Source organism: Anser cygnoides, chromosome 30 (genome assembly GCF_040182565.1).
Source record: "Anser cygnoides isolate HZ-2024a breed goose chromosome 30, Taihu_goose_T2T_genome, whole genome shotgun sequence".
Taxonomy (NCBI): domain Eukaryota; kingdom Metazoa; phylum Chordata; class Aves; order Anseriformes; family Anatidae; genus Anser; species Anser cygnoides.
In genome coordinates this window covers 2,801,777-2,829,123 of record NC_089902.1, presented here as the reverse complement: position 1 = coordinate 2,829,123, position 27,347 = coordinate 2,801,777, and the positions used below count along the sequence as shown (strand labels likewise).

The window sequence follows — 27,347 nt, the reverse complement described above, 5'->3', positions numbered from 1 at the left end:
ATGGCCAACATCAGCTCTGTGAGCGAGTTCCTCCTGCTGGCATTCGCAGACACGCGCGAGCTGCAGCTCCTGCACTTCGGCCTCTTCCTGGGCATCTACCTGGCTGCCCTCCTGGGCAACGGCCTCATCCTCACCGCCGTAGCCTGCGACCACCGCCTCCACACCCCCATGTACTTCTTCCTCCTCAACCTCGCCCTCCTCGACCTGGGCTGCATCTCCACCACTCTGCCCAAAGCCATGGCCAATGCCCTCTGGGACACCAGGGCCATCTCCTATCAAGGGTGTGCTGCACAGGTCTTCGTCTTTCTATTCTTCATATCTGCAGAATATTATACTCTTACTATCATGTCCTACGACCGCTACGTTGCCATCTGCAAGCCCCTTCACTACGGGAGCCTCGTGGGCAGCAGAGCTTGTGCCCAGATGGCAGCAGCTGCCTGGGGCAGTGGCTTTCTCAATGCTGTCCTGCACACGGCCACTGCATTTTCTCTGCCCCTCTGCCAAGGTAATGAGCTTGATCAGTTCTTCTGTGAGCTTCCTCAAATCCTCAAGCTCTGCTGCTCAGAGTCATTCCTCAGGGAGGTTGGGCTTATTGTAGTTAGTGTCTGTTTAGCATTTGGTTGTTTTGTTTTCATTGTGGTGTCCTATGTGCAGATTTTCAGGGTCGTGATGAAGATCCCCTCTGAGCAGGGCCGGCACAAAGCCTTTTCCACGTGCCTCCCTCACCTGGCCGTAGTCTCCCTATTTATCAGTACTGGCATGTTTGCCTACCTGAAGCCCCCCTCCATCTCCTCCCCATCCCTGGACCTGGTTGTGGCAGTTCTGTACTCTGTGGTTCCTGCTGCCATGAATCCCCTCATCTACAGCATGAGAAACAAGGAGCTAAAGGACGCATTGAGGAAACTCTTTGGATACATTTCTTCATCATTAATAATGGGCGCAAAGTCCTAACAGAACGCATTTTTTTTTTCTCTTGTTTTCTGAATAAGTGTTAGAACAGCCTTACTTTACTTTTATACTATTTTCTGAACCTTGTTATTTTCATTCAGTAATGATCTATTTACTATCCTATGTTTGTATCACTCTATTTTATTTTTGAACGAAGTATCTCATGTACTTCTGGAAGTGGGCTTCCCGTTTAGACAAAGACAAAACAGAGTCGAGCAGAAATTCATTGGTCTCAGCTTCCATCCCTTCCCATCTTTTCTGGAGCTGGGGGAGCAGCCCCAGCACGCAGGAGGGGCTCAGGGCCCAGAGCCCAGCTGCCACAGGGAGGAGCAGCCCCGCTGGCCCTCGCGGCTGCCCCTCACTGCCCGCTGGGCTCTGCCTCTCTGCTGCCTTCGGGTCGGGGCTGCTGCTTCCCTGGAGCCATGGCCATGGCCAGCAGCAGGACGTGGCCTTTTCACTGCTGCTCTCTTCTGGCTTCCACATTGTGCTTCTTGTATTTGGATAAGCCCTGAGATCTCATGTATGTTGGTGACAGTCCTCTTATCTCTACACTGGCATCTCTTCAATGTCTCTGCACGCCTCTTGCAAACCTGGTTTCAGGAATACACCCAAGGAGCTGCTTCCTGAACAGACCTCTTGCTTTTCTGGGCCTCACAATGGATCAGAACCCCAGCGTGATCGGTGAAGGACCAAGGGCTGGACCGGGAGCTGCCTTCTTGCTTGCCTATGGCCCAGAAAACAGTAACTGGCCTTGACTGGCCTGGGACTCTCCCAGTGGTGCTGGGTCTGATGGAAAATGCCATCCTGGAGAGGAATCTGGATCTGCTCTGTGCCTGGGCCAGGCCTCTTGTGCTGGCCTGGGGAGCGGGGCTGGCCCTGCGGGGCACAGGCACTCTGTGCTGGCGATGTCCCAGGCAGCAGAGCAGGGCTCCTGCAGCTTCACGGCCCTCCATCTCCTGAGCCGTGGCTGGCCCCAGCGCGGGGGCTGCTGGGGAGGCCCAGAGCCGCCTTTGTGCCAGCAGCTGCGGTGCCTTGCAAGGGGCTGGGGCTGTGCTGGCCGTGCCCAGAGCCCTGCAGCAGCCTGCGGTGGGCACTGGCCTGGGGCCAGCCCAGCCTAGGCTGCTGGGCTGGGGAGAGGTCCGGGAGGTGGGGAGAGGTGGGCAGGGGCTGGGCTGGGCTGGGCAGTGCCCGGCAGAGAGCACCAGCAGCGTCAGGGAGCGGTGGCAGCATGCAGGGGAGGGCTCCCAGCAGGGCTTGGTGCTGCAGAGCCAGGGCTGGGGAAGGGAGCCCCGAGCTGCAGGGGCAGGGGACACGAGGCCGCTCGGGGCCCTTGCTGGCCTGGGCAGAGCAGGAAGGGGGCCCAGGGCATTCGTCCCCTCACCGCAGACTGCCACGACCTGCATGGCGCTCACGCAGCATCCAGGGCCAGGCTCTGCCCCATGATGCGCAGGGAGAGGGCAAAGCCTCTCTGAAAAAGAGGCTGAAAGTGAAAAAGGTCCCTTCCGCTGCCCCGTGGTGTGACAGGGCCAGGGTGGGACAGCTTACCTTTATTTGATGTAGTTCTCGTATAATTTGCATTGGTGCTGGCACAATAAGACAGCTTCTTCACCAGTGATGTACATCCTTCTTCATGTTAGGACACAACTCAACGTCCTTCACTCTGCTTTATCTCACAGATGAACTGGATTAGGTCTCCTTGATTACTCTGAGGCACAGTGCAGTGCTTTTTGCCTTCTGACACTCCAGCACAATATGTGTGACTTTCCCTTCCTCTGCGCATTGACCTGACTGGTCATTTCACATTTTTCACTTTCAAAACCTTAGTTGGACGGGGACCATTTCCAAAGTGAGACAAGCTGATGGGTTCTGGCTCAGCCATTTGAAGTGTGCTATACTTGAGTTTTTCAGCCTGAGTTTGCTAGAGATGACCCAGGAATGTAAATGAGTTTTCAAGTGTCTCGTAGGAATAAGGGGTATCATGGGTTAAGTAGGAATAAGAATATCATGGGTTTCCAACAGCCATTTCAAATCTAGAGCAGTCCCAGGAACCCACAGAAGAAGGGGTTTGTCTTTGAAAGGGTTTCCTGTGCTGGGCTGGGCTGCAATTTCAAAGAGAAAGACCACTGCTAGCAGTGGAGGTGCCCTGGGAACTCTACCTGGCTCCACCTGATTTTCCCAAAGGGCTCCGGTCTCCTGTAGGTCTTTTCTGACATCTGCTGGTCCAGGGAAGTGCCCCAAACGCAACGGGGCCACAGGAGGTTTTCCCTGGTTATGCTTATTGTCAGACAGCAAAGCTCTGCCTGAATACCCAGTAATTTTTTTTAGTACTTAACTAATAAAGCTAATAAAAACAACTTATCAGCTCAAATGATTCAATCCCTTCCGTTAAATGTCTCACGTGAATGATAATTTCTATCATGAAGAAATGTTAATTTTCAGGATTTATATTCATCGCAGGAGAAGAAATACTGGTGTTCACCTGTACTTGCATTGTCATCGCTTTGTCTATCATGGTGTACTCCCTCATCTTCCAGGCTCAAAACCTGACTTGATTACACAGACCCTTCTGAATGTCCCCTTTCCAGCTGCCTGTCTGGACCTATGCACTTCCCATGGTTCTCCTCATTAGGAGGAGGAGGTTCATAAGAACCTCATTAGGACACCTCCCCACCCCTGCACAGGGTATCAAGGAAGCAGTGAGGCCCCATTGCAATGACTATATCTCGTCTCGTCAGAAGCTCTAGCCAAAGGGACAAAAACGTCAGGGCTGTTGGGGCCTTCCATTCTTGCCAGCACCCTCTGCCTTCTCCTCTACAGGCTTTCCTATGCTGTCCCACACTTTGCCCTATTTCCTTGAAGTCTGCAAACAACCATCTCTGTCCACCACCTTGCTCTCATCCAGGACTTTCCATCATCTCACCCATGTCTCGTCAACCCTCATCAGCTGTTCCTTAAAACACAAAGCCATGGTCTGATTACAGACACTTTTTGGGTGATTTCTGGCACCACAGCACGACCCTTTGAGGGACATTTCTTTCTGCTCGTGGCCAGTGACAACCTTCCAAGGGGCCAGTGCTACACTTCCATGGTGCACTTTATGGCAGTTTTTTCTCTCCTGCTCTTTCCTACTACCAAAGAAAGCTCCATCAGGGTGGAAACCACTCCTGAAGTAGGCATCCCAACCCATCAGGCTCCTTGCGGCCTGTCAGCCAAGCAGACAGAAGTCACCTCACCTGCATCTCCCAAGGCCTGGGCCTGCTGCTGGTCTTGCAGCTTCTTGGCTAGACACAGCCAAGCCTTGTGCCTCCTGCTGTCCAGTCCTGGCCTCAAGCAGAAGGGACAGGACAAGCCCTGTGCGGGCCTTCTTTGTGTCTGGGTCCTCCTGGGGATGGAGGCAGAGGGGATCCCACAGGCAGCATGCCAAGCAGGGGCCTTCTGCTGGCCTAGCAGGGCCACTGGCAGATGTCAGCCCCAAAGTGCAGATCCCAGGGAGAAGCCAAGTGTGAGCTGCCACCTCCAGACACAAGGGACCTCACAGTCCCTTTGCGTGACACGTTCCTGCTGCTGCCCTATCAGCTGCAGAGACAGAAGTGACCTCCCAGTCACTGCCCCAGTCCCATTCCTCCTGCTGGGGCAGGAGATCCTGAGGCAGAGCTCGCCTAGGGGAGTCGTAGCTGACCTACAGCGCCCACTCAGTACATGTTTTTCACTTTCTGGGTTAGAGATGAAGCAAAGTTTTAGTGGGAGTGTTTGGTGTTCTGCTTGTGGTGTCAGGTCTGTGGTTAAGGTATGGACAAGCTCTATGGTTTAGGGTTTTATTTAGGTCTCCCAAGAAGTCTAGGTTTAAAGAGAGCATTTTAATGCTAGTGTTAAGGGAAGGCATTAGGGTTAGCAAGAGAGAAAACTGATTCCTGTCACAGTGATGTAGTAGCATTTAGGTTTAGGGATTAAAATTCCTGGTTCAAGTAATGTAAGGGCCATACATGACTGTTTTAAGTCAGTGTTACCACAGCATCTACATTACATGAACCCTCTTAGCTCTACGAAATATTAAGTTTCTGCTGGCCAAGCTCTTCTTCCCATCCCAAAATCTCACATCTCTCTTGTCCAGGCTGCTCCTGACCTCCCCATACCTTATTGGGATCAGCTTTGTGATGACATTCTTGATCCCAGAGTATCTGTCTCACCTCTGTTGGCAACTCTATTCTTGAGACAGAAGCGGCGTTGTTGTCAGGAGGGAAAAGGGCACAAAGGTCTTTAGGAGCATCCTCCAAAATGTGCCCATCAGCTCTGCACCTCCACCAAATTATGCTTGTTGTGGATTAACCCAGCCGGCAGCTAAACACCACACAGCTGTTCGCTCACCCTCCCCCCTCCCTCTCTCGGATGGGGAGAGAAGAGGGAAAGTGAAGCCTGTGAGCTGAGATAAAGACAGTTTATTAAGGCAGGAATATAATAATAACAATAATAATAATAATAATATTACTAATAATAATCCGTACATAACAAGTGATGCACAATGCAATTGCTCACCACCCGCTGACCGATGCCCAGCCTATCCCTGAGCAACTGGCCCCCCCACCCCGGCTAGGCACCCCTATATATTGTTTAGCATGACGTCAGATGGTATGGAATATCCCTTTGGCCAGTTTGGGTCAGCTGTCCTGGGTCTGTCCCCTCCCAGCTCCTGCTGCACCCCCAGCCTGCTCGCTGGCAGGACAGAGCGAAAAGCTGAAAAGTCCTTGGCCTGGTGGAAGCACTGCTCTGCAACAATTAAAACATCAGCATGTTATCAGCGCTCTTCTCATCCTAATCCAAAATATAGCACCCTACCAGCTACTAGGAGGAAAAATTAACTCTGTCCTAACTGGAACCAGGACAGATATCCACCCCTTATTCCATACCATTTATGTCATGCTCAGGTTACACTCTTTCCAATACATTCTAATTAATCACCATTTTCATCTATGATATATAGCAACCATGGTAGTGATGACATACAGTATTATATAATAATTAACATACTACAATTCAACTCATGGGCTATTCTCACCCAGTATCAAATCCCCTTGAGGTACACACCGGACCTCCCCATTCTTTTGCATTACCCACCAAGTGCATCCAGGTCCCTGAGCAAAAGCAATCCCACGAATGGGTTTGCCTTTTCCTGAGGCAGGAGTAGCCCAGACTGTTTTACCCAGCATGTTTCTTACGTGCACTACAGGAACTTTATCCCCTTCTACAGTGTGTAACAGGTTTGATTGGGCAGGTCCAGCTCGGTTGGCAGATCCCCTCGTATTGACTAACCAGGTGGCCTTTGCCAAATGTGTATCCCAATTTTTGAATGTCCCAGCACCCATTGCTTTCAGTGTAGTCTTCAACAGTCCATTGTATCGTTCAACTTTTCCAGAGGCTGGTGCATGATAGGGGATGTGATACACCCACTCAATACCATGTTCTTTGGCCCAAGTGTCTATAAGGTTGTTTCGGAAATGAGTCCCGTTGTCTGACTCAATTCTCTCTGGGGTGCCATGTCGCCATAGGACTTGCTTTTCAAGGCCCAGGATAGTGTTCCGGGCGGTGGCATGGGGCACAGGATATGTTTCCAGCTATCCGGTGGTTGCTTCCACCATTGTAAGTACGTGGCGCTTGCCGTTGCAGGTTTGAGGGAGTGTGATGTAATCAATCTGCCAGGCCTCTCCATATTTATATTTCAGCCATCGTCCTCCATACCAAAGAGGCTTGGACCGTTTGGCTTGCTTGATTGCAGCACATGTTTCACAATCATGAATAACCTGTGCTATAGTGTCCATGGTCAGGACCACCCCTCGATCACGAGCCCATCTGTATGTTGCATCTCTACCTTGATGTCCTGAGGTGTCATGGGCCCATCAGGCTATAAATAATTCACCTTTATGTTGCCAGTCCAGGTCCACCTGAGCCACTGCAATCTCAGCAGCCTGATCCACCTGCTGGTTGTTTTGATGTTCTTCAGTAGCCCGATTCTTGGGTACATGAGCATCCACATGGCGTACCTTTACAACCAGGTTCTCTACCCAGGCAGCAATATCTTGCCACAATGCCGCAGCCCAGATGGGTTTGCCCCTGCGCTGCCAGTTGTTCTGCTTCCATTGCTGTAACCACCCCCACAGGGCATTTGCTACCATCCATGAATCAGTACAGAGATAGAGAACTGGCCACTTTTCTCGTTCAGCAATATCTAAAGCCAGCTGAATGGCTTTCACTTCTGCCAACTGACTCGATTCACCTTCTCCCTCAGCAGCTTCTGCAACTCGTCATGTAGGACTCCATACAGCAGCTTTCCATCTCCGATGCTTTCCCACAATACGACAGGACCCATCAGTGAACAGGGCATATTTCTTCTCTTTTTCTGGTAGCTTGTTGTACAGTGGGGCTTCTTCAGCACGGACCACCTCCTCCTCTGATGATATCCCAAAGCATTTGCCTTCTGGCCAGTCCATAATCACTTCCAAGATTCCTGGGTGACTGGGGTTTCCTATTCGAACCCGCTGAGTAATCAGTGCAACCCACTTGATCCATGTAGCATCAGTTGCATGATGTGTAGAGGGGACCCTTCCTTTGAACATCCAGCCTAGTACCGGCAGTCGGGGTGCCAGCAGGAGCTGCGCTTCAGTACCGACCACTTCCGAAGCAGATCGAACTCCTTCATATGCTGCCAATATCTCCTTTTCGGTTGGAGTATAGCGGGCCTCAGATCCTCTGTATCCCTGAGTCCAAAACCCCAGGGGTCGACCTCGAGTTTCCCCAGGTTCTTTCTGCCAGAGGCTCCAGGTGGGACCATTCTCCCCGGCTGCGGTGTAGAGCACAATCTTTACATCTGGTCCTGTTCGGACTGGCCCGAGGGCTACTGCATGAACTATTTCCTGCTTAATTTGTTCAAAGGCTTGTCGTTGCTCAGGGCCCCATTCAAAAGCATTCTTCTTGCGGGTTACTTGGTAGAGCGGGTTTACAATCAGACTGTAATTTGGAATGTGCATTCTCTAAAACCCCACAACACCTAGGAAAGTTTGTGTTTCTTTTTTGCTAGTTGGTGGAGACATAGCTGTTATTTTGTTGATCACATTCATTGGGATTTGACGACATCCATCTTGCCATTTTATTCCTAAAAACTGGATCTCTCGTGCATGTCCTTTAACTTTATTCTGTTTTATGGCAAAACCGGCCTTCAGAAGGATTTGGACTATTGTCTTCCCTTTCTCGAAAACTTCTTCTGCAGTGTCACCCCACACAATGATGTCATCGATGTACTGCAGGTGTTCAGGAGCTTCCCCCTGCTCCAGCGCAGACTGGATCAGTCCATGGCAAATGGTAGGGCTGTGTTTCCACCCCTGGGGCAGCCGATTCCAAGTATATTGGACTCCCCTCCAAGTGAAAGCAAACTGTGGCCTGCACTGTGCTGCTAGAGGGATGGAGAAAAATGCATTAGCGATATCAATTGTGGCATACCACTTGGCTGCCTTTGACTCCAGTTCATACGGGAGTTCTAGCATGTCCGGCACTGCAGCACTCAGTGGTGGCGTGACTTCGTTCAGGCCACGATAGTCCACTGTTAGTCTCCACTCACCATTAGACTTTCGCACTGGCCATATTGGACTATTAAAAGGTGAATGAGCCTTGCTGATCACTCCTTGGCTCTCCAGTTGATGAATTAGCTTATGGATGGGACTCAGGGAGTCTCGGTTGGTGCGATATTGCCGCCGGTGCACAGTTGTGGTAGCGATCGGCACTTGCTGTTCTTCAACCCTCAGCAACCCCACAACAGAAGGGTCCTCTGAGAGACCAGGCAAGGTAGACAACTGTTTAATGTCCTCTGTCTCCAAGGCAGCTATGCCAAAAGCCCAGCGGAACCCTTTTGGGTCCTTGAAATATCCTCCTCTAAGGATTTGCTTCTAATTTGCTTTTGCCACTCATTCCCGGTTAGACTCACCTCAGCCTCCAATACAGTTAACTGCTGGGATCCCCCCGTCACACCATGAATACAGATGGGCTCTGCCCCTTTATAGCTTGATGGCATTAGAGTACATTGTGCACTGGTGTCTACTAAAGCCTTATACTTCTGTGCGTCTGACGTGACAGGCCATCGAATCCACACAGTCTAATAAACTCGATTGTCCCTTTCCTCCCCCTGGCTGGAGGCAGGGCCCCTCTAGTCCTGGTCAGAATCTTCGTTTCTGTGTTTAAAGGACTGCCTGCTGGAAGTTGGAGTTGGAACTGGAGCGGCTGCAGGATCTGGAGCTAGGTTGATAGTAGCATCAATTGCAGCTCGATAGGCACAAGCCAGACCCCAGCACGCTACAGTGATTTGTGTCACTTTGGAACTGCCAGAGTCACGACACCTTTTTTTCAAGCATTCTGCCAGCTTTTTAGGATTTTGCAGTTGTTCAGGGGTGAATGTCCAAAACACTGGAGGTGCCCACTGCTCTAGAAACCTGCCCATATCCTCCCACACTCCCTGCCACTCGCAACTATCCCGCCTCAAGACAGATCTCCGGATGAGATTCCTAAGTAGTTGTTTAACCCTCAACAAAACCTGAAGCGCATTCAGGAGACATAACAACAAGAGCAGGCTGGTCTGAGTATCCCAAGGATATTCAACATCTCGGAGAACCACCGTAACTAGCTCGGGGGATAAGAGGGTGGTGGTGAAGGAGAAAGGGAGAGTGAACAGGGAGGGAAACATGTCTTCCCCTGTCCCCTTCACAGATTGGCTCCCTAACGAAAACAGGCAATAGGTGTAATTGCTAATAGTTTCCAAGATATGGTTTCCAAAGTATAGAGTCAACGTCAGTGCTGAGTACAAATACCAGGTTAAAGTCGTGACCAGAAATCTCATCATTTCATAAGCCATTGTTACACCGCACAGTACCATAACGATCTTAAACCAGGGCCCGGAAAGGATAAACAGTGCAACAGGGAGCACATACAGAAAGAAACGCGCTATAAAACTCAATTTGGAAAACAGGCACAGCAGACTGGAGAATAAGGCAATCACCATCTTGACTAGCAACTATTAAGCAGGTCCAATACTTATACCAATTTTAGTTTAATACACTCAGGTCAAATCTGTCTATATCTCAACCCTTCGAACCCCACGTTGGGCGCCAAAAGGGCTGTTGTGGTTTAACCCGGCTGGCAGCTAAACACCACACAGCCGTTCGCTCACCCTCCCCCCTCCCTCTCTGGGATGGGGGAGAGAAACGGGAAAGTGAAGCCGGTGAGTTGAGATAAAGACAGTTTATTAAGACAGGAAAATAATAATAACAATAATGATAATAGTGATAATGATAATACTATTACTAATAATAATGTGTAAGAAACAAGTGATGCACAATGCAATTGCTCACCACCCGCTGACTGACGCCCAGCCTATCCCCGAGCAGCCGGCCCCCCATCCCGGCCAGCCACCCCTATATATTGTTTAGCATGACGTCAGATGGTATGGAATACCCCTGTGGCCAGTTTGGGTCAGCTGTCCTGGGTCTGTCCCCTCCCAGCTCCTGCTGCACCCCCAGCCTGCTCGCTGGCAGGACAGAGCGAGAAGCTGAAAAGTCCTTGGCCTGGTGTAAACACTGCTCTGCAACAATTAAAACATCAGCATGTTATCCGCGCTCTTCTCATCCTAATCCAAAACATAGCACCCTACCAGCTACTAGGAGGAAAATTAACTCTGTCCTAACTGGAACCAGGACAATCCCTAAACCTAAATGCTGCTCCACACGCTGACAGGAATTCACTACTCTAATGCCTGACCTCAAACAATCCCGTGAAGCCAAAACTCAGCCCCTTACCTTTACACTTGCTCTCTTGCTCACCCTGATCCCTTCCCTTTACACTAGCATTAAAATGCTCTTTTTAATCCTGGAGAACTTCTTACCAGTGCTAAAGCAAACCCTAAAGCACAAAGTTTACCATAGCCTAACCACAGACCTGACACCCCAAGCAGAACACCAAACCCTCCCACTAAACAGTTGCTTAATCTCTAACCCAAAGCCCCTGTTCCTGTGCATTAATCTCCTCACCTTAAACCCTCTCCTAAACCTTAACTCTGAGATCATGAAAGCCATCAGAAAGCTGATCCCAATGAGATGACTGATATGGGGTGGTCAGGAGAAGCATGGACAGGAGAGATGTGAGATTTGGGGGAGGGAATAGGGACTTGGCCAGCAGAAATTAAGGAATTTGTAGAGGTAAGAGGGTTCAGGTTATGCTGATGTTGCTGTAATGGTGACTTAAAAGAGTCATGTTAGGCCCTTCCCCAGGTTCAATCAGTAACCTTAGTAACCTTAAGTAACCTTAGTCCTGGCTATCGGGGGAGGTCCCAGTTGACTGGCGGCTAGCCAATGTGACGCCCATCTATAAGAAGGGCCGCAGGGCAGACCCAGGGAACTATAGGCCTGTCAGTTTGACCTCAGTGCCAGGAAAGCTCATGGAGCAGATTATCTTGAGGGTCATCACGCGGCACTTGCAGGGCAAGCAGGCGATCAGGCCCAGTCAGCATGGGTTTATGAAAGGCAGGTCCTGCTTGACGAACCTGATCTCCTTCTATGACCAAGTGACGCGCTTGGTGGATGAGGGAAAGGCTGTGGATGTGGTTTACCTTGACCTCAGTAAGGCTTTTGACACCGTTCCCCACAACATTCTCCTCAAGAAAGTGGCTGCTCGGGGCTTGGACTGGCGTACGCTTCGCTGGGTTAGAAACTGGCTGGATAGCCGGGCCCAGAGAGTTGTGGTGAATGGAGTCAAATCTGGTTGGAGGCCGGTCACTAGTGGTGTCCCCCAGGGCTCAGTGCTGGGGCCAGTCCTCTTTAATATCTTTATCGATGATCTGGATGAGGGCGTCCAGTGCACCCTCAGTAAGTTTGCAGATGACACCAAGCTAAGTGCGTGTGTCGATCTGCTCGAGGGCAGGAAGGCTCTGCAGGAGGATCTGGATAGGCTGGAGCGATGGGCTGAGGTCAACTGTATGAAGTTCAACAAGGCCAAGTGCCGGGTCCTGCACCTGGGCTGCAACAACCCCAAGCAGAGCTACAGGCTGGGAGATGAGTGGCTGGAAAGCTGCCTGGCTGAGAGGGACCTGGGAGTATTGGTTGATAGTCGGCTGAATATGAGCCAGCAGTGTGCCCAGGTGGCCAAGAAGGCCAACAGCATCCTGGCCTGCATAAGAAGCAGTGTGGCCAGCAGGTCTAGGCAAGTGATTGTGCCCCTGTACTCGGCTCTGGTGAGGCCGCACCTCGAGTACTGTGTTCATTTCTGGCCCCTCGCTACAGGAAGGACATGGACGTGCTCGAGCGAGTCCAGAGAAGGGCGACCAAGCTGGTGAGGGGTCTGGAGTACAAGTCTTACGAGGAGCGGCTGAGGGAGCTGGGCTTGTTCAGCCTGGAGAAGAGGAGGCTCAGGGGCGACCTTATCGCTCTCTACAGTTACCTTAAAGGAGGCTGTAAAGAGGTGGGGGTTGGTCTGTTCTCCCACGTGCCTGGTGACAGGACGTGGGGGAATGGGCGAAAGTTGCGACAGGGGAGTTTTAGGTTGGATGTTAGGAAGTACTTCTTTACCGAAAGGGTTATTAAGCATTGGAATGGGCTGCCCAGGGAGGTGGTGGAGTCACCATCCCTGGAGGTCTTTAAAAGACGTTTAGATGTAGAGCTTAGCGATATGGTTTAGTGGAGTACTTAGTGTTAGGTCGGAGGTTGGACTCGATGATCTTGAGGTCTCTTCCAACCTAGAAATCTGTGATACTGTGATACCTTAATTCACAAATCGAAATGCTACCCCACACCCCGACAGGAATCCACTACTCTTCTGCCTGACCTCAAAGTATGCACTGAAGCCAAAACTCAGCCCATAGCCTCTTTCCCTTACCTTTACTCTCTTGCTTACCTTGATCCCTGCTCTTAGCACTAGCTTGTAATTGCTCTATTTAACCCTAGACTTCAAGGGTTAAACAACAAACAAAAGCCTAAACAAAAACCTAAACCACAAAGCCTGCCCATCCCCTAACGACAGACATGACACCCCAAGCAGAACATCAAACCTCCCCACACAATATTTGCTTAAACTCTAACCCAGAAAGGTGAGCCCTGGTCCCTAAATCCAAATGTAAAAAGTAACCAGACAAAGCCTTCTTTCCTGTGCATTAACCTCCTCACTTTCAGCCTCTCACCTGACCCAAAACTTTAGGTGCTTGGCCCCTTGCGGCATGGCAGGAACTGTGAGGTTGCTGTGCAGTCGCATGGCATTCAGAGATGAGTGTGAGGGGCCATGGATCTGGTCGGTTTGTGGGCCACAAGGAGGAGATGGGTGGGAATGCTCTGCTGAGCTCAGCTCTGCCTCAGGATCTCCTGCCCCAGCAGGAGGAATGGGACTGGGGCAGTGACTGGGAGGTCACTTCTGTCTCTGCAGCTGATAGGGCAGCAGCAGGAACGTGTCACGCAAAGGGACTGTGAGGTGCCTTGTGTCTGGAGGTGGCAGGTCAGCCTTGGCTTCTCCCTGGGATGTGCACTTTGGGGCTGACATCTGCCAGTGGCCCTGCTAGGCCAGCAGAAGGCCCCTGCTTGGCATGCTGACTGTGGGATCCCCTCTGCCTCCATCCCCAGGACGACCCAGACAGAAAGAAGGCCCACAGAGGGCTTGTCCTGTCCCTTCTGCTTGAGTCCAGGACTGGACAGCAGGAGGCACAAGGCTTGGCTGTGTCTAGCCAAGAAGCTTCAAAGCCAGGAGCAGGCCCCTGGCTTGGGAGATGCTGGTGAGCATCTGTGATCAAACTCTAGCTTTGTGTTTCAAGGAACAGCTGGTGAGGGTTGATGAGACATGGGTGAATTGATGGAAAGTCCTGGATGAGAGCAAGGTGGTGAACAGAGATGGGTGTCTGCAGACTTCAAGGAAATAGGGCAAAGTGTGGCACAGCATAGGAAAGCCTGCAGAGGAGAAGGCAGAGGGTGCCGGCAGGAATGGAAGGCCCCAACAGCCCTGACGTTTTTGTCCCTTTGGCTAGAGATTCTGAGGAGACGAAATATAGTCATTGCAATGGGGCCTCACTGCTTCCTTGATACCCTGTGCAGGGGTGGGGAGGTGTCCTAATGAGGTTCTTCCCGTGGCATCACACTGCCCACCACATCATACAGACCCCAAGAAGAGCCCTGAGCCAGACGGGGGGGTGCAGGATCTCCCCTCCCAGTGGCTGGGGTCAGGCCTTGGCCCTTCTGCTTCACCAAAACCAACCAAGACTTTTCTCAGCACAGCGCTTTGCCTGTCTGTAATCATGGCCTCCAATGATCTGCCCTAACAAGTCCCTGGGGAGGCTTTGTTAGGAACAGCCCTCAGTGGGGCCATGAATACTCCAAGTCACTTCAGGTTTTCCTTCTGACTTTACCTTCTCAAGCGGTTACATCATTCTCCTCTCAGTACCTGAGCTTCATAGACTGAGCACCAAAATACACCATGGAACTCATTAAAAGAGAGAAAGTCCTAAGGAGCCATATCTCTCCCACAGTTTTCTTCAAGTGTTCAGGACTTGTGCAGGTAATTGCAGAGCTTTCATGGTGTAGTTAAGGAGGAAGATTTCAAAGAGCATCTAATAGAACTCTTTCCTCATTTTAAAGGCTGAATTTTGTTGCATTTCATTTTGGAGCATCATTCTCCTATAGGTATTGGTCTAGGGTTTCTCCTTTGGATCCCTGCTTAGTGTAGGAAGAGCAGGGTTTTTCCTATTGAAAAGCAAAGAATAGGAAACCATGCTGCAATTTTCAAAAAAAAAACCCACAATGTTCATGTTCCTCATTTTGTTGCCTGCAGTGATGTTTACCTTCCCAAAAGGATGACTGTACATGATAGATTTTACACTGATTAATAGGAAATTTAAAATAATAGTGTTAATATTAATCCATATCATACTAATTCAATGATTAATGTTGAGTTTCTTGCTAAGGAAACCATTAGACAGTCTGCTGAGAGATGGGCGAGCTGGAACTCACTGAAACTCAAAGCAGCAACTGGGTTGGTGAGAGCGGTCTGAATGATCAAAGAGTAAGGGGAGTTGCTCTGCTACTTAAGTACTAAAGTAATTACTGGGTATTCAGGCAGAGCTTTGCTGTCAGACAATAAGCAAGCAGGACATGCAAGAGACCAGAGCCCTTTGGAGGATTCGTATGTAGCCAGGTGGAGTTCCCAGGGCACCTCCCCTGCCAGCAGTGGTCTTTGTCCCTGTAACTGCAGCCCAGCCTGTTAGCGTTCATGAACACACATAATCCAGAAAGTGATTATATGAAGGTGCTTCATTAGGTGCCGGAAGTTAGGTGCATGCCTGCCCAAATCTGACTTTGTCCAATTTGTTCTCTTAGTTCTCTTTTATATCCTAAGATATTACATATGCATAAGGTTTCACAACTCATCTATGCATATTCATTTCCTCGCTCCGCCTAGCCTCGCTTCGTATGCTAATTATCTTATCAGTCCTTCTGCGCTTGCGTACCACTCTCTGGTGGTCGTCCGGGTGGTCGTCGGGATGAAGTAAGATGTCTTCATCAGAGCTGAACTTTTTAACCTTTCCTTCTCACGCATGCTCTCTGAGCCCTCGGTCTCAGTCCAAACCACAAGGTTGGTTTGATCCAGTTCCCAGGGTACAAGAAGCCCCAGTTACCTAGATGTCTTGCAAATTGAGCATTCTTTTAATCCTCCTTACTCCTCCTCATGAATCGGTGCATTCTCTCATGCTACCCTTGCACGTATATTTTGTATCTTCCAAGCGCAGCCTCGGAACAGTACATCGCAAATGTAACATATTAAGCAATATTGTATTATTTCATCTTCTATTACTAAAAAGCCCAGCACAGGAAACCCCTTCAAAGACAACACCCTAGTTCAGTGGGTTCCTGGGACTGACCTAAATCTGAAATGGCCATTGGAAACCCATGATACTCTCCCTTATTCTTATGAGACACTTGAACATCCGTTTACCTTCCTGGGTCATCTTTAGCAAATTCCAACTGAAAAAACCAAGTATAGCACGCTTCAAATGGCTGAGGCAGAACCCATCAGCTTGTCCCACTTTTGAAATAGTCCCTGTCAAACTAAGGTTTTGAAAGAGAAAAATGTGAAATGACCCCTCAGGTCAATACGCAGAGTAAGGGAAAGTCATGACTATTGTGCTGTAGGGAAAGAAGGCAAAAAGCATTGCATTGTGCCTCAGACTACTCAAGGAGACCTAATCCAGTTCATCAGCGAGATAAAGCAGAGTGAAGGATGTTGAATTGTGTCCTAACATGAAGAAGGATGTACATCACTGCTGAAGGAACTGTCTTTTTGTGCCATCACCAACGCAAATTACACCAGAACTACATCAAATAAAGGTAAGCTGTCCCACCCTGGCCCTGTCACACCACGGGGCAGCGGAGGGACCTTTTTCAGTTTCAGCCTCTTTTTCAGAGAGGCTTTGCCCTCTCCCTGCACACCACAGGAAACAGCCTGGCCCTGGATGCTCCGTGAGCGCCGTGCAGGTCGTGGCAGGCTGCGGTGAGGGGACGAATGCCCTGGGCCCCCTTCCTGCTCTGCCCAGGCCAGCAAGGGCCCCGAGCGGCCTCGTGTCCCCTGCCCCTGCAGCTCTGGGCTCCCTTCCCCAGCCCTGGCTCTGCAGCACCAAGCCCTGCTGGGAGCCCTCCCCTGCATGCTGCCACCGCTCCCTGACGCTGCTGCTGCCCTCTGCCGGGCACTGCCCAGCCCAGCCCAGCCCCTGCCCACCTCTCCCCACCTCCCGGACCTCTCCCCAGCCCAGCAGCGCAGGCTGGGCTGGCCCCAGGCCAGTGCCCACCGCAGGCTGCTGCAGGGCTCTGGGCACGGGCAGCACAGCCCCAGCCCCTCGCAAGGCACTGCAGCTGCTGGCACAAAGGCGGCTCTGGGCCTCCCCAGCAGCCCCCGCGCTGGGGCCAGCCACGGCTCAGGAGATGGAGGGCCGTGAAGCTGCAGGAGCCCTGCTCTCCTGCCTGGGACATCCCCAGCACAGAGTGCCTGTGCCCCGCAGGGCCAGTCCCGCTCCCCAGGCCAGCACAAGAGGCCTGGCCCAGGCACAGAGCACCTCCAGATTCCTCTCCAGGATGCCATTGGCCACCAGACCCAGCACCACTTGGACAGTACCAGACCTGACAAGGCCAGTTATTGTTTGCTGAGCCATGGACAGCAAAGAAGGCGGCTCCCGGTCCAGCCCTTGGTCCTTCACTGATCACTCTGGGGTTCTGATCCATTGTGAGGCCCAGAAAAGCAAGAGGTCTGTTCAGGAAGCAGCTCCTTGGCTGTATTCCTGAAACCAGGTTTGCAAGAGGCATGCAGAGATATTGAAGAGATGCCAATGTAGAGGTAACAGGACTGTCACCAACATACATGAGCTCTCAGGGCTTATCCAAATACAAGAAGCACAATGTGGAAGCCAGAAGAGAGCAGCAGTGGAAAGGCCACGTCCTGCTGCTGGCCATGGCCATGGCTCCAGGGAAGCAGCAGCCCCGACCCGAAGGCAGCAGAGAGGCAGAGCCCAGCGGGCATTGAGGGGCAGCCGCGAGGGCCAGCGGGGCTGCTCCTCCCTGTGGCAGCTGCGCTCTGGGCCCTGAGCCCCTCCTGTGTGCTGGGGCTGCTCCCCCAGCTGCACAGGACATGGGAAGAGACGGCAGCTGATAACAATGAATATCTCCTGGCTTCTTTACTGTATTTATCTACACATGAAGCCCAGTTTTATAAGTACATGTGACGATTCGGTTAAAGTAAGTTAGAAAATATAACGGGCAGAATGTTAAGAATAACATTATTTAAACGAAAACCACAACTTGGAGAATATATTCATAAAGAGAAATAATAAAAAATATTTTCCTGTTTCTGAAATAAACCTGGAACTCAAGTGAACATTAATGGTTCACAAAAGCATGTGTGCAAAGAGTTTCTTCACTGCCTCCTTGAGGTCCTGGTTCCTCATGCTGTAGATGAGGGGGTTCAGTGCTGGAGGCACCACCGAGTACAGAAATGACACCACCATGTCCAAGAATGGGGAGGAGATGGATGGGGGCCTCAGGTGGGCAAACACGGCAGTGCTGACAAACAGGGAGACCACGGCCAGGTGAGGGAGGCACATGGAAAAGGCTTTGTGCCGGCCCTGCTCAGAGGGCATCCTAAGCACTGCCCTGAAGATCTGCACATAGGACAGCACTATGAAAACAAAGCAGCCAAATGCTAAACATGCACTAACCACCAGAAGTCTAACTTCCTTTAGGTAGTCTGAACCTGAGCAAGAGAGCTTGAGGATCTGGGGGATTTCACAGAAGAACTGGTCCACAGCATTGCCTTGGCAGAGGGGCAGGGAAAATGTAGTGGCCGTGTGCAGGACAGCACTGAGAAAGCCACTGCCCCAGGCAGCTGCTGCCATCTGGGCACAAGCTCTGCTGCCCACGAGGCTCCTGTAGTGCAGGGGCTTGCCGATGGCAGCGTAGCGGTCATAGGACATGACAGTAAGAGTAAAATATTCTGCTGATATGAAGAAGAGAAAGAAAAAGACCTGTGCAGCACACCCTTGATAGGAGATGGCCCTGGTGTCCCAGAGGGCATTGGCCATGGCTTTGGGCAGAGTGGTGGAGATGCAGCCCAGGTCGAGGAGGGCGAGGTTGAGGAGGAAGAAGTACATGGGGGTGTGGAGGCGGTGGTCGCAGGCTACGGCGGTGAGGATGAGGCCGTTGCCCAGGAGGGCAGCCAGGTAGATGCCCAGGAAGAGGCCGAAGTGCAGGAGCTGCAGCTCGCGCGTGTCTGCGAATGCCAGCAGGAGGAAGTCGCTCACAGAGCTGCTGTTGGCCATGTCCTGAATTTGGACACTGCTGTCTGTTGAAGAGGAATAGGCAGAAAAAGGTTAGAACATAATTATCTCAGAAAAACCTATTGCAAGTCTTAGAGCACCCCCAGCCCAAGCTTCTCTCTTTGCAGGAGAACCTTTCTGCATCTCCCCTGCTTGAGCTGCGGCTGGTGCTGGCTGAGGGTGGCTCTGGGAGCAGGGGCTGCTGTGGGCTCCAGAGGAGTCCTTCCTGCTGTGCAGCAGGAGGGGAGCAGGAACATGGGGGAAACTCAACTCCATTCGACTTGTCGGTTCTTGAAAACACGTCATCTGAACGCAGAGCTGAGCTGTAGGGATTTTGTTTGCTGTATTTTATCCCAGTAGGCCCTGTAATGCTTAGGATAGGTATTGGAGGGTTGAATGCCCTCACATTTCCTGGACACTCCTGCTGATATTTTATGGGAGTGTCCATTAGTGAAGACCAAGAAGAGCCCTTCTGTCCACCAGTCCTGTTCTCAGCTGCCTTGTGTCACCCCTCTCTGAGCTGCGCTATCATAAGATTGAGGTGTTTCCCTGAGAAGAAACAGGAGAATTCTGCTGAGAAAGAAGGGCCACAGCAAGCCAGAGGGAGCTTGGGAGCTTATCTTCTTTCCATGGCTGCAGGAGCTCCAGGGCAGCTGGCAGAGAGCCCGGCCTGGCCAGGCAGGGCAGGGTGTTCTGGGCTGACTGGGGGCACCTGGCTTCGGGCACTCCGAGGGGCTTCTGCCAGACTTCCTCACCTCGCAGTGCCATCCAGCAGGACTCCCAAAGCCTACTGCATTGCCCACTGCCCTCCCAGCAACAAGACCCAGCAGGAGACCCTTCCAGGACGTGCAGCTGCATGGCCCTGCAGCCAGAGACGTACCTTGTCAAGGGATGTGCAGATTTCTCCTGCAGGCAGCTCTCAGCATCCTCCCACTGCCAAATGCCTCCAAGCCCTCTCTCCTTCTCTCCTCTGTCCGTGCCACCTGCGGTCAGAGCCCCCAGCCCTGCTGCGCTGTGCACAGGAGCTGCTCCTGGGCACAGCTGTCTCTCTGCTCCAGGGCCCTCTTGCCACGACCTCTCTCTGTCCCACGAGCCCGGCCCAGCTCAGCACCAGGCGCCCAGCCCAAGGCATTGGAATCCCCCCTCGGGGGGCTCTGCTGAGGAGCCCACGAACCTCAGGCACTGAGAGACAATTGAAGACATCTCTCAACAAGTCCAAGTCAGAGGCAAGTTTCCTGCAGTGTCCCCCTGAGGGCCAGCACTGACACAGTCTCCCTTGAAGCTCGTTAGAGGAGAGCATTGGAGGCAGTGAGGACAAGGAGACAAAGGCAGTGTGAACGTGGCACTGATGTGTAGGAAAACTGGATGTGTGTCATCAAGCACAAGGGCCAGGCCTTGACCCCCAGCCCCTGGGAAGGGAGATCCTTTCCCTTCACACACTGCTCAGAGCTCTTCGTGGGGCAGGAGGAGATGGGGATGTGCATGGGCAAGTGCAGGAGAATGGTACGACCCCTGCCTGGTTAATCAGTGGGGATGAGGAGGTCCTGGTTCTTTAGCAATACGCTGTCTCTTCCTAGGCCTCAGTGACAGAGACAAAAGCCATTGCTTTGGACACAAAGATCTCGGTTTGTTGGGACTTTCAGCCTTGCCTATTTCCTTGCTCCTCTGATTACCAGAGTATCGTAGCGTCTCCCAGACATGCACCTCTTTCGCTGCTGGCTGTAGACCCTTGTCCGTGTGCTGTCATATGGGGTCTTAGCTGAGTAGCTCGTGTGAGACCACTCGTGGTGCCCAGGCCCTCCTCCTCCTGGGCACTGCTCCCTCAGCAGGGTCCCAGTCTGCCCTGATGTGTGGGGTTCCTCTTCCTCTGCTGCAGGACTGGGCTCTTCTCCTTGTAAAGGTCAAGAGGTTTCTGTAGGCAAAATCCTGCAGTTTCTCAAGGTTCCCCCAATCTGATGCTCCGTTCTGACAGGTGTTCATGTCTGCAGGCAGACAGTTCCACCTTTCTGTGTTTGTGCTATCTCTGACAAGACAGCAGCACCAGGAGCTGCAGGGAAGTTTGGATAATACAGGAGTAACCAGCTGAATGGAATCGCAGCACAGAGTCAGAGAAGGGCAGGGGACGGAAGGCTGCCAGGTTCCACCTCTTCTGTGCTTCCTTCTCATGCATGGTTTTATTCTGTCTGGAGCTGTGTCCTAAAAGTTATGGAGCTGTGCAGGGAAGTATACAGATGGGTTAAAGCCCAGCTGGATATCAATCCATCTATTACTGTCAAAGACAATAAAAACTCTTTATAGAAACACTCTAATAATGGAGGATTCAGGAGCTTCATCATCTTTTATTGTCTGTGGGAGGAAACCTGGTGACAAGAGATGAGGTGAAGGCTGAGGCACTTAATGTCTTCTTTGCCTCAGGCTCTAGCAGCAAGACCAGTTGTTCCCCTGGACATTTCTTCTTCCTCATGGCCAGTGCCAACCTTCCAAGCTGCACTTTGTGGCAGTTTTTTCTCTCCTGCTCATCTGCACAACAAAACAAAGCTCCATCAGGGTAGAAACTACTCCTGAAGCAGGCATCCCAACCCATCAGGCTCCTTGCGGCCTGTCAGCCAAGCAGACAGAAGTCACCTCACCAGCATCTTCCAAGGCCTGGGCCTGCTGCTGGCCTTGCAGCTTCTTGGCTAGACACAGCCAAGCCTTGTGCCTCCTGCTGTCCAGTCCTGGACTCAAGCAGAAGGGACAGGACAAGCCCTCTGCGGGCCTTCTTTGTGTCTGGGTCCTCCTGGGGATGGAGGCAGAGGGGATCCCACAGGCAGCATGCCAAGCAGGGGCCTTCTGCTGGCCTAGCAGGGCCACTGGCAGATGTCAGCCCCAAAGTGCACATCCCAGGGAGAAGCCAAGGGTGACCTGCCACCTCCAGACACAAGGCACCTCACAGTCCCTTTGCGTGACACGTTCCTGCTGCTGCCCTATCAGCTGCAGAGACAGAAGTGACCTCCCAGTCACTGCCCCAATCACATTCCTCCTGCTGGGGCAGGAGATCCTGAGGCAGAGCTCACCTAGAGTGCCCCCTCGGTACCTGTTTTTCACTTTCTGGGTTGGAGATGAAGCAAAGTTTTAGTGGGAGTGTTTGGTGTTCTGCTTGTGGTGTCAGGTCTGTGGTTAAGGTATGGGCAAGATCTGTGGTTTAGGGTATTTTTAGGTCTGCCAAGGAGTCTAGGGTTAAATAGACCGTTTTAATGCTAGTGTTAAGGGAAGGCATTAGGGTTAGCAAGAGAGAAAATGGATTCCTGTCAGAGTGTTGGAGTGGCATTTAGGTTTAGGGATTAAATTTCCTGGTTCAAGTAAGGTAAGGGCCATACATGACTGTTTTAAGTCAGTGTTACTGCAGCATCAACATTACATGAACCCTCATACCTCCATGAAATCATTAATTTCTGCTGGCCAAGCTCTTCTTCCCACCCCAAAATCTCACATCTCTCTTGTCCAGGCTGCTCCTGACCTCCCCATATCTTATTGGGATCAGCTTTCGGATGACATTCCTGATCTCAGAGTATCTGTCTCACCTCTTTTGTCTACTTTATTCCTGAGAAGGAGTGGTGTTGTTGGCAGGAGCAAAAAAGACACAAAGGTCTTTAGGATCATCCTGAACAATGGGCCCATCAGCTCTGCACCTCCACAGAATCACACTTCCTACCTAAAACTTTTGTTTCCCAAATGGCTTCTACGGATCCAGGGTTCCTTTTCCCTGGCCCTCATGCATGCTTCAGTTTTGGATGTGTAGAGATGGAATAATGAAAGCCAAGGCGCAGATGGAACTGTGCTTGTCATGGGATGAACGGAATAACAGGAAGAGATTCTACAGATACATTGCTCAGAAAAGAAAGGGCAAGGAGAGTGTTCCCCCTCTGATGGATGAGAAGGGTGAACTGGTAATGACAGCCATGGAGAAGGCTGAGGGACTCAGCAATGTCTTCTCCTCAGTCTTCCCTGCCAGTCAGGCTTCCCAAGTCTTTCATTTCCCTGAACCCAGAGATGGAGGCTGGGGGTCAAAGTGCCACCTGCTGTAAGTGAAGAGCAGGTTCGAGACCACCTGATGAAACTCAGCAAGTACAAGTCTATGGGGCCTGATGACTTGCATCCCAGGGTCCTGAGGGAACTGGCTGATGTAGTTGCCAAGCCTCTCTCCATCATATTTGAAGAGTCCTGGCAGTCGGGTGAAGTCCCTAGTGACTGGGAAAAGGGAAACATCACTCCCCTTTTGATGAAGGGTAGAAAGGAGGACCCAGGGAACTACAGAATGGTGAGCCTCACCTCAGTGCCTGGCAAGACCATGGAAAAGATCCTCCCGGAATCAATGTTAAGGCACATGGAAGACAAGGAGGTGATCAGAGACAGCCAGCATGGCTTCACCAAAGGGTAGGTTGTGCCGGACCAGTCTGGTTTCTTTCTACAATGGAGTGACCACATCAGACGACAAGCAAAGACCGACCGATGTCGTCTACTTGGACTTCTGTAAGACCTCTGACATGGTCCCACACGACATCCTGGTCTCCAAATTAGAGAGATACACCTTTGATGGGTGGACCATTGAGTGGATAAGGAGTGGGCTTGAAGGTCACACCCAGAGAGCGATGGTCAACGGCTCTATGTCCAAGTGGAGGCTGGTGATGAGTGGTGTCCCTCAGGGTCTATCCTGGGAGTGGTACTGTTTAATATCTTTATCAGTGACACAGATAGCGGGGTAGAGTGTACCCTCAGCAAGTGTGCAGATGACACCAAGCTGAGAGGTGTAGTTGATGCAACAGAGGAAGGGATGCCATCCAAAGGGTCCTGGACAAGCTTGAAATTTGTGCCCACGTGAACCTAAGGAGGGTCAACAGGTCCAAGTGCAAGGTGCTGCACGTGGGCCGGGGAAATCCCAGACATGGGGATAGGCTGGGAGAAGAACTCATTGAGAGCAGCCCTGCAGAGAAGGACTTGGGGGTTCTGCTGGATGAAATGCTCAACATGAGCCAGCAGGGAGCGCTTCTAGCCCAGAAGGCCAACTGCATCCTGGGCTGCATCAAGAGAGAAGTGGCCAGGAGGTGGAGGCTGGTGATTGTCCCCCTCTGCTCTGCTCTGTTTTGGATTTACAGAATCAGCGAATCACAGAGTAGTTTGGGTAGGAAAGGACCTTAAAGATCCTAAAATTCCAACCCCTCTGCCGTGGGCAGAGACACCTTCCACTAGACCAGCTTGCTGAAAGCCCCATCCAACATGGCCTTCAAAACTTCCAGTGAAGGGGGATCCACAACATCTCTGGGCAGCCTGTTCCAGTGCCTCACCACCCTCTGAGTAAAGAACTTCTTTCGAATATCTAATCTAAACCTACCCTCTTTCAATTGAAAACCATTTCCCCTAGTCCTATCACTACGCTAGTTGATGAAGAGTCCCTCCCCAGCTTTCCTACAGCCCCCTTTAGGTATTAGAAGGCCGCCATAAGGTCTCCCCAGAGCCTTCTTTTCTCTAGGCTGAACAACACCAAATCCCACAGCCTGTCTTCAGAGGAGAGGTGCTCCAGCCCCTTGATCATCCTCGTCGCCCTCCTCTGGATTCATTCGAATAGATCCGTGTCCTTCTTATGCTGGGGGCCCCACAGCTAAACACAATACCTGACGTGTGGCCTCACCAGGGCTGAGTAGAGAGGGACAATCACTTCCCTACTCCTGCTGACCACACCATTCCTGGTACAAGCCCGGATGCTGTTGGCCTGCTTGGCCACCTGAGCACCCTGCTGGCTCCTATTCAGCCGACTGTCCACCAATACCCCCAAGTCCCTTTCCCATGGGCAACATTCCACCCGCCATTCCCCAGCATTGCATGGGGTTGTCGTGCTCCAAAAGCAAGACCCAGCACTTGGCCTTGTTGAACTTCATAGATTTGGCCTTGGCCCATGAGTCCAGCCTATCTAGGACCCTCTGCAGAGCCCACCTACCGTCGAGCAGACCAACACTCGCTTCTAACTTGGTGTTGTCTGCAAACTTACTGAGGGTGCACTTAATCCCCTTGTCCAGATCATTGATGAGAATATTCCAGGGAACTGGCCCCAGAACTGAGCCCTGGGGGTCACCACTAGAGAACGGCCTCCAACTCCATTTAGCTCCATGTCCCACAACTCTTTGGGCCCAGCCACCCAGACAGCTTTTAATCCAAGGAAGCAGATACCCATCCAAGCCTCGAGCAGCCAGTTCCTCTGGGAGAACGCTGTAGGAAACAGTTTCAGAATCCTTACTGAGGTCTAGGTAAACCACATCCACAGCCATTACGTCATCCACTGAGTGTATCACTTTGTCACAGAAGGAGTTTAGATTTGTCAAGTAGGACCTGACTTTGATAAAGCCCTCCTGACTGCACCTGATTACCTGGTTGTCTTATAAGTGTTGCATGATGGTACTGAAGATAATCTGCTCCATGAACGTCCCCGTCACTGGTCAGACTGACAGGCCTGTAGTTCCCCAGATCCTTCTTCCAGCCATTTTGTAGGTGGGAGTAATATTTCCTTGTCACCAGTTGCATGAGAGTCACCAGAGCATGGCCACCAAGGAGATCTGAGTTATCAGACTCAGCTCAGATCCTTTGAGATACCACACGGACAAGGATCTAGAGCAGGCAGAAAAAAAGGTGAAGCTCTGGAAGTCCCTAGGACAGCCTAGTGTGGAGAGGAGCAAAGGCTGTGACAAGGCTGAGATTCCCAACAGGACCCAGGGCTTTGTGTCCATGGCTCTGGCTGTTGTCTCTGCCACTGAGGCCTAGGAGGAGACAGCTTCTCGGTAAAGCACCAGGGCCTCATTGCCTCCTCGCCCCCACCCATGAACCAGGCAGGGCTCGTACCATTCTCCTGCACTTGGCCATGCCCATCCCCATCTCCTCCTGCCCCACGAAGAGCCCTGAGCAGTGTGTGAAGGGAAAGGATCTCCCTTCCCAGGGGCTGGGAGTCAAGGCCTGACCCTTGTGCTTGGTGAAACACATCCAACTTTTCCTACACATCAGGGTCACCTTGACATTGCCTTTGTCTCCTTGTCCTCACTGCCTCCAATGCTCTGCTCTAACGAGCTCCAAGGGAGGCTGTGTCAGTGCTGGCCCTCAGGGGGACACTGCAGGAAACTTGCCTCTGACTTGGACTTGTTGAGAGATGTCTTCAATTGTCTCTCAGTGCCTGAGGTTCGTGGGCTCGTCACCAAAGCCCCCCGAGGGGGGATTCCAATGCCTTGGTCTGGGCGTCTGGTGCTGAGCTGGGCAAGCCTATCTCCTATCAAGGGTGTGCTGCACAGGTCTTTTTCTTTCTCTTCTTGATTACAGCAGAATTTTATGTTCTCACCATCACAGCCTATGACCGTTATGTTGCCATCTGCAAGCCCCTGGGCTACGGGAGCCTCGTGGGCAGCAGAGCTTGTGCCCAGATGGCAGCAGCTGCCTGGGGCAGTGGCTTTCTCAATGCTGTCCTGCACACGGCCACTACATTTTCCCTGCCCCTCTGCCAAGGCAATGCTGTGGACCAGTTCTTCTGTGAAATCCCCCAGATCCTCAAGCTCTCCTGCTCAGATGCCTACCTCAGGGAAGTTGGGGCACTTGTGTTTAATGTTTCTTCATTATTTGGTTGTTTTGTTTTCATTGTGGTGTCCTATGTGCAGATCTTCAGAGCTGTGCTGAGGATACCCTCTGAGCAGGGCCGGCACAAAGCCTTTTCCACGTGCCTCCCTCACCTGGCCGTGATCTCTCTATTTATCAGTACTGGCATGTTTGCCTACCTGAAGCCCCCCTCCATCTCTCCCCCATCCCTGGACCTGGTGGTGTCTTTTCTGTACTCAGTGGTGCCTCCAGTAGTGAACCCCCTCATCTACAGCATGAGGAACCAGGAGCTCAAGCATGCGCTCTGGAAATTAATGACTAGATGTGTTTCGGAAGCAATAAATTTCCGTTCTACGTCTGCAGATGACTAATAATGCCAATGACTGCAAGAACAACTAATATTATGTATATAATTATTTTTGTGTGTGTTTATTTATGAGTGTTTTATTACAGGACTCTCTTTGTTTTAATACGGCTAAAGTTGCCCATTAAAATGATATGATTCATCTCATTTCTTTTACTGTATGTACCTGTCAAGTGTAGCTCAGAGATTCTGTTTATGAGGAGCCAGGCCCTCTGTGAATTCAAATAAAAGAAAGGAGCCCGTTGTTCCACTTCCATTTCATTATGTACGTGTTGAATGTATATACTGAGACTCTGTACACGAGGAGAAACGTCTCTTTGTGAACTTAAACAAAGTGAAGGAGCCTGCACTGCCTTCCTCATCTGACATCCTTCCTCTGAGAGCAGCTCTGGCTCTGCAGGGGCAGTGCCATGTGCAGGGCTGCAGAGGAAAAGAGTCCCATCCCAGCAGCACGGCCAGGGAGCACCAGCGCTTGGGGCATGCCGAGCTGCTCTCTTGCCACTGCCCCCCTCTGGTGCTGAGCCCTGCTGGTGGGGTCAGGCCCGGCTGCTCCTGTAGCTTGGTGCC

General features: G+C 51.5%; 1 protein-coding gene across 1 annotated transcript; it reads left to right on the top strand.

Moving 5' to 3' along the window:
* Nucleotides 1-26,787, top strand: LOC136787680 (olfactory receptor 14A16-like). The gene is made up of 2 exons (XM_066984993.1): nucleotides 1-505; nucleotides 26,330-26,787. Exons 1-2 carry the CDS (start codon nucleotides 1-3, stop codon nucleotides 26,785-26,787), a joined length of 963 nt encoding a protein of 320 aa, XP_066841094.1.
* Nucleotides 26,788-27,347: the final 560 nt, after the last annotated feature.

Bases quoted from the DNA above. Each gene is read 5' to 3' on its own strand.
- LOC136787680 (XM_066984993.1), top strand. From the start codon at position 1: ATGGCCAACATCAGCTCTGTGAGCGAGTTCCTCCTGCTGGCATTCGCA. The intron at 506-26,329 runs GTAATGAGCTTG...CCCTCTGCCAAG, and splicing joins TTCTCTGCCCCTCTGCCAAG to GCAATGCTGTGGACCAGTTC.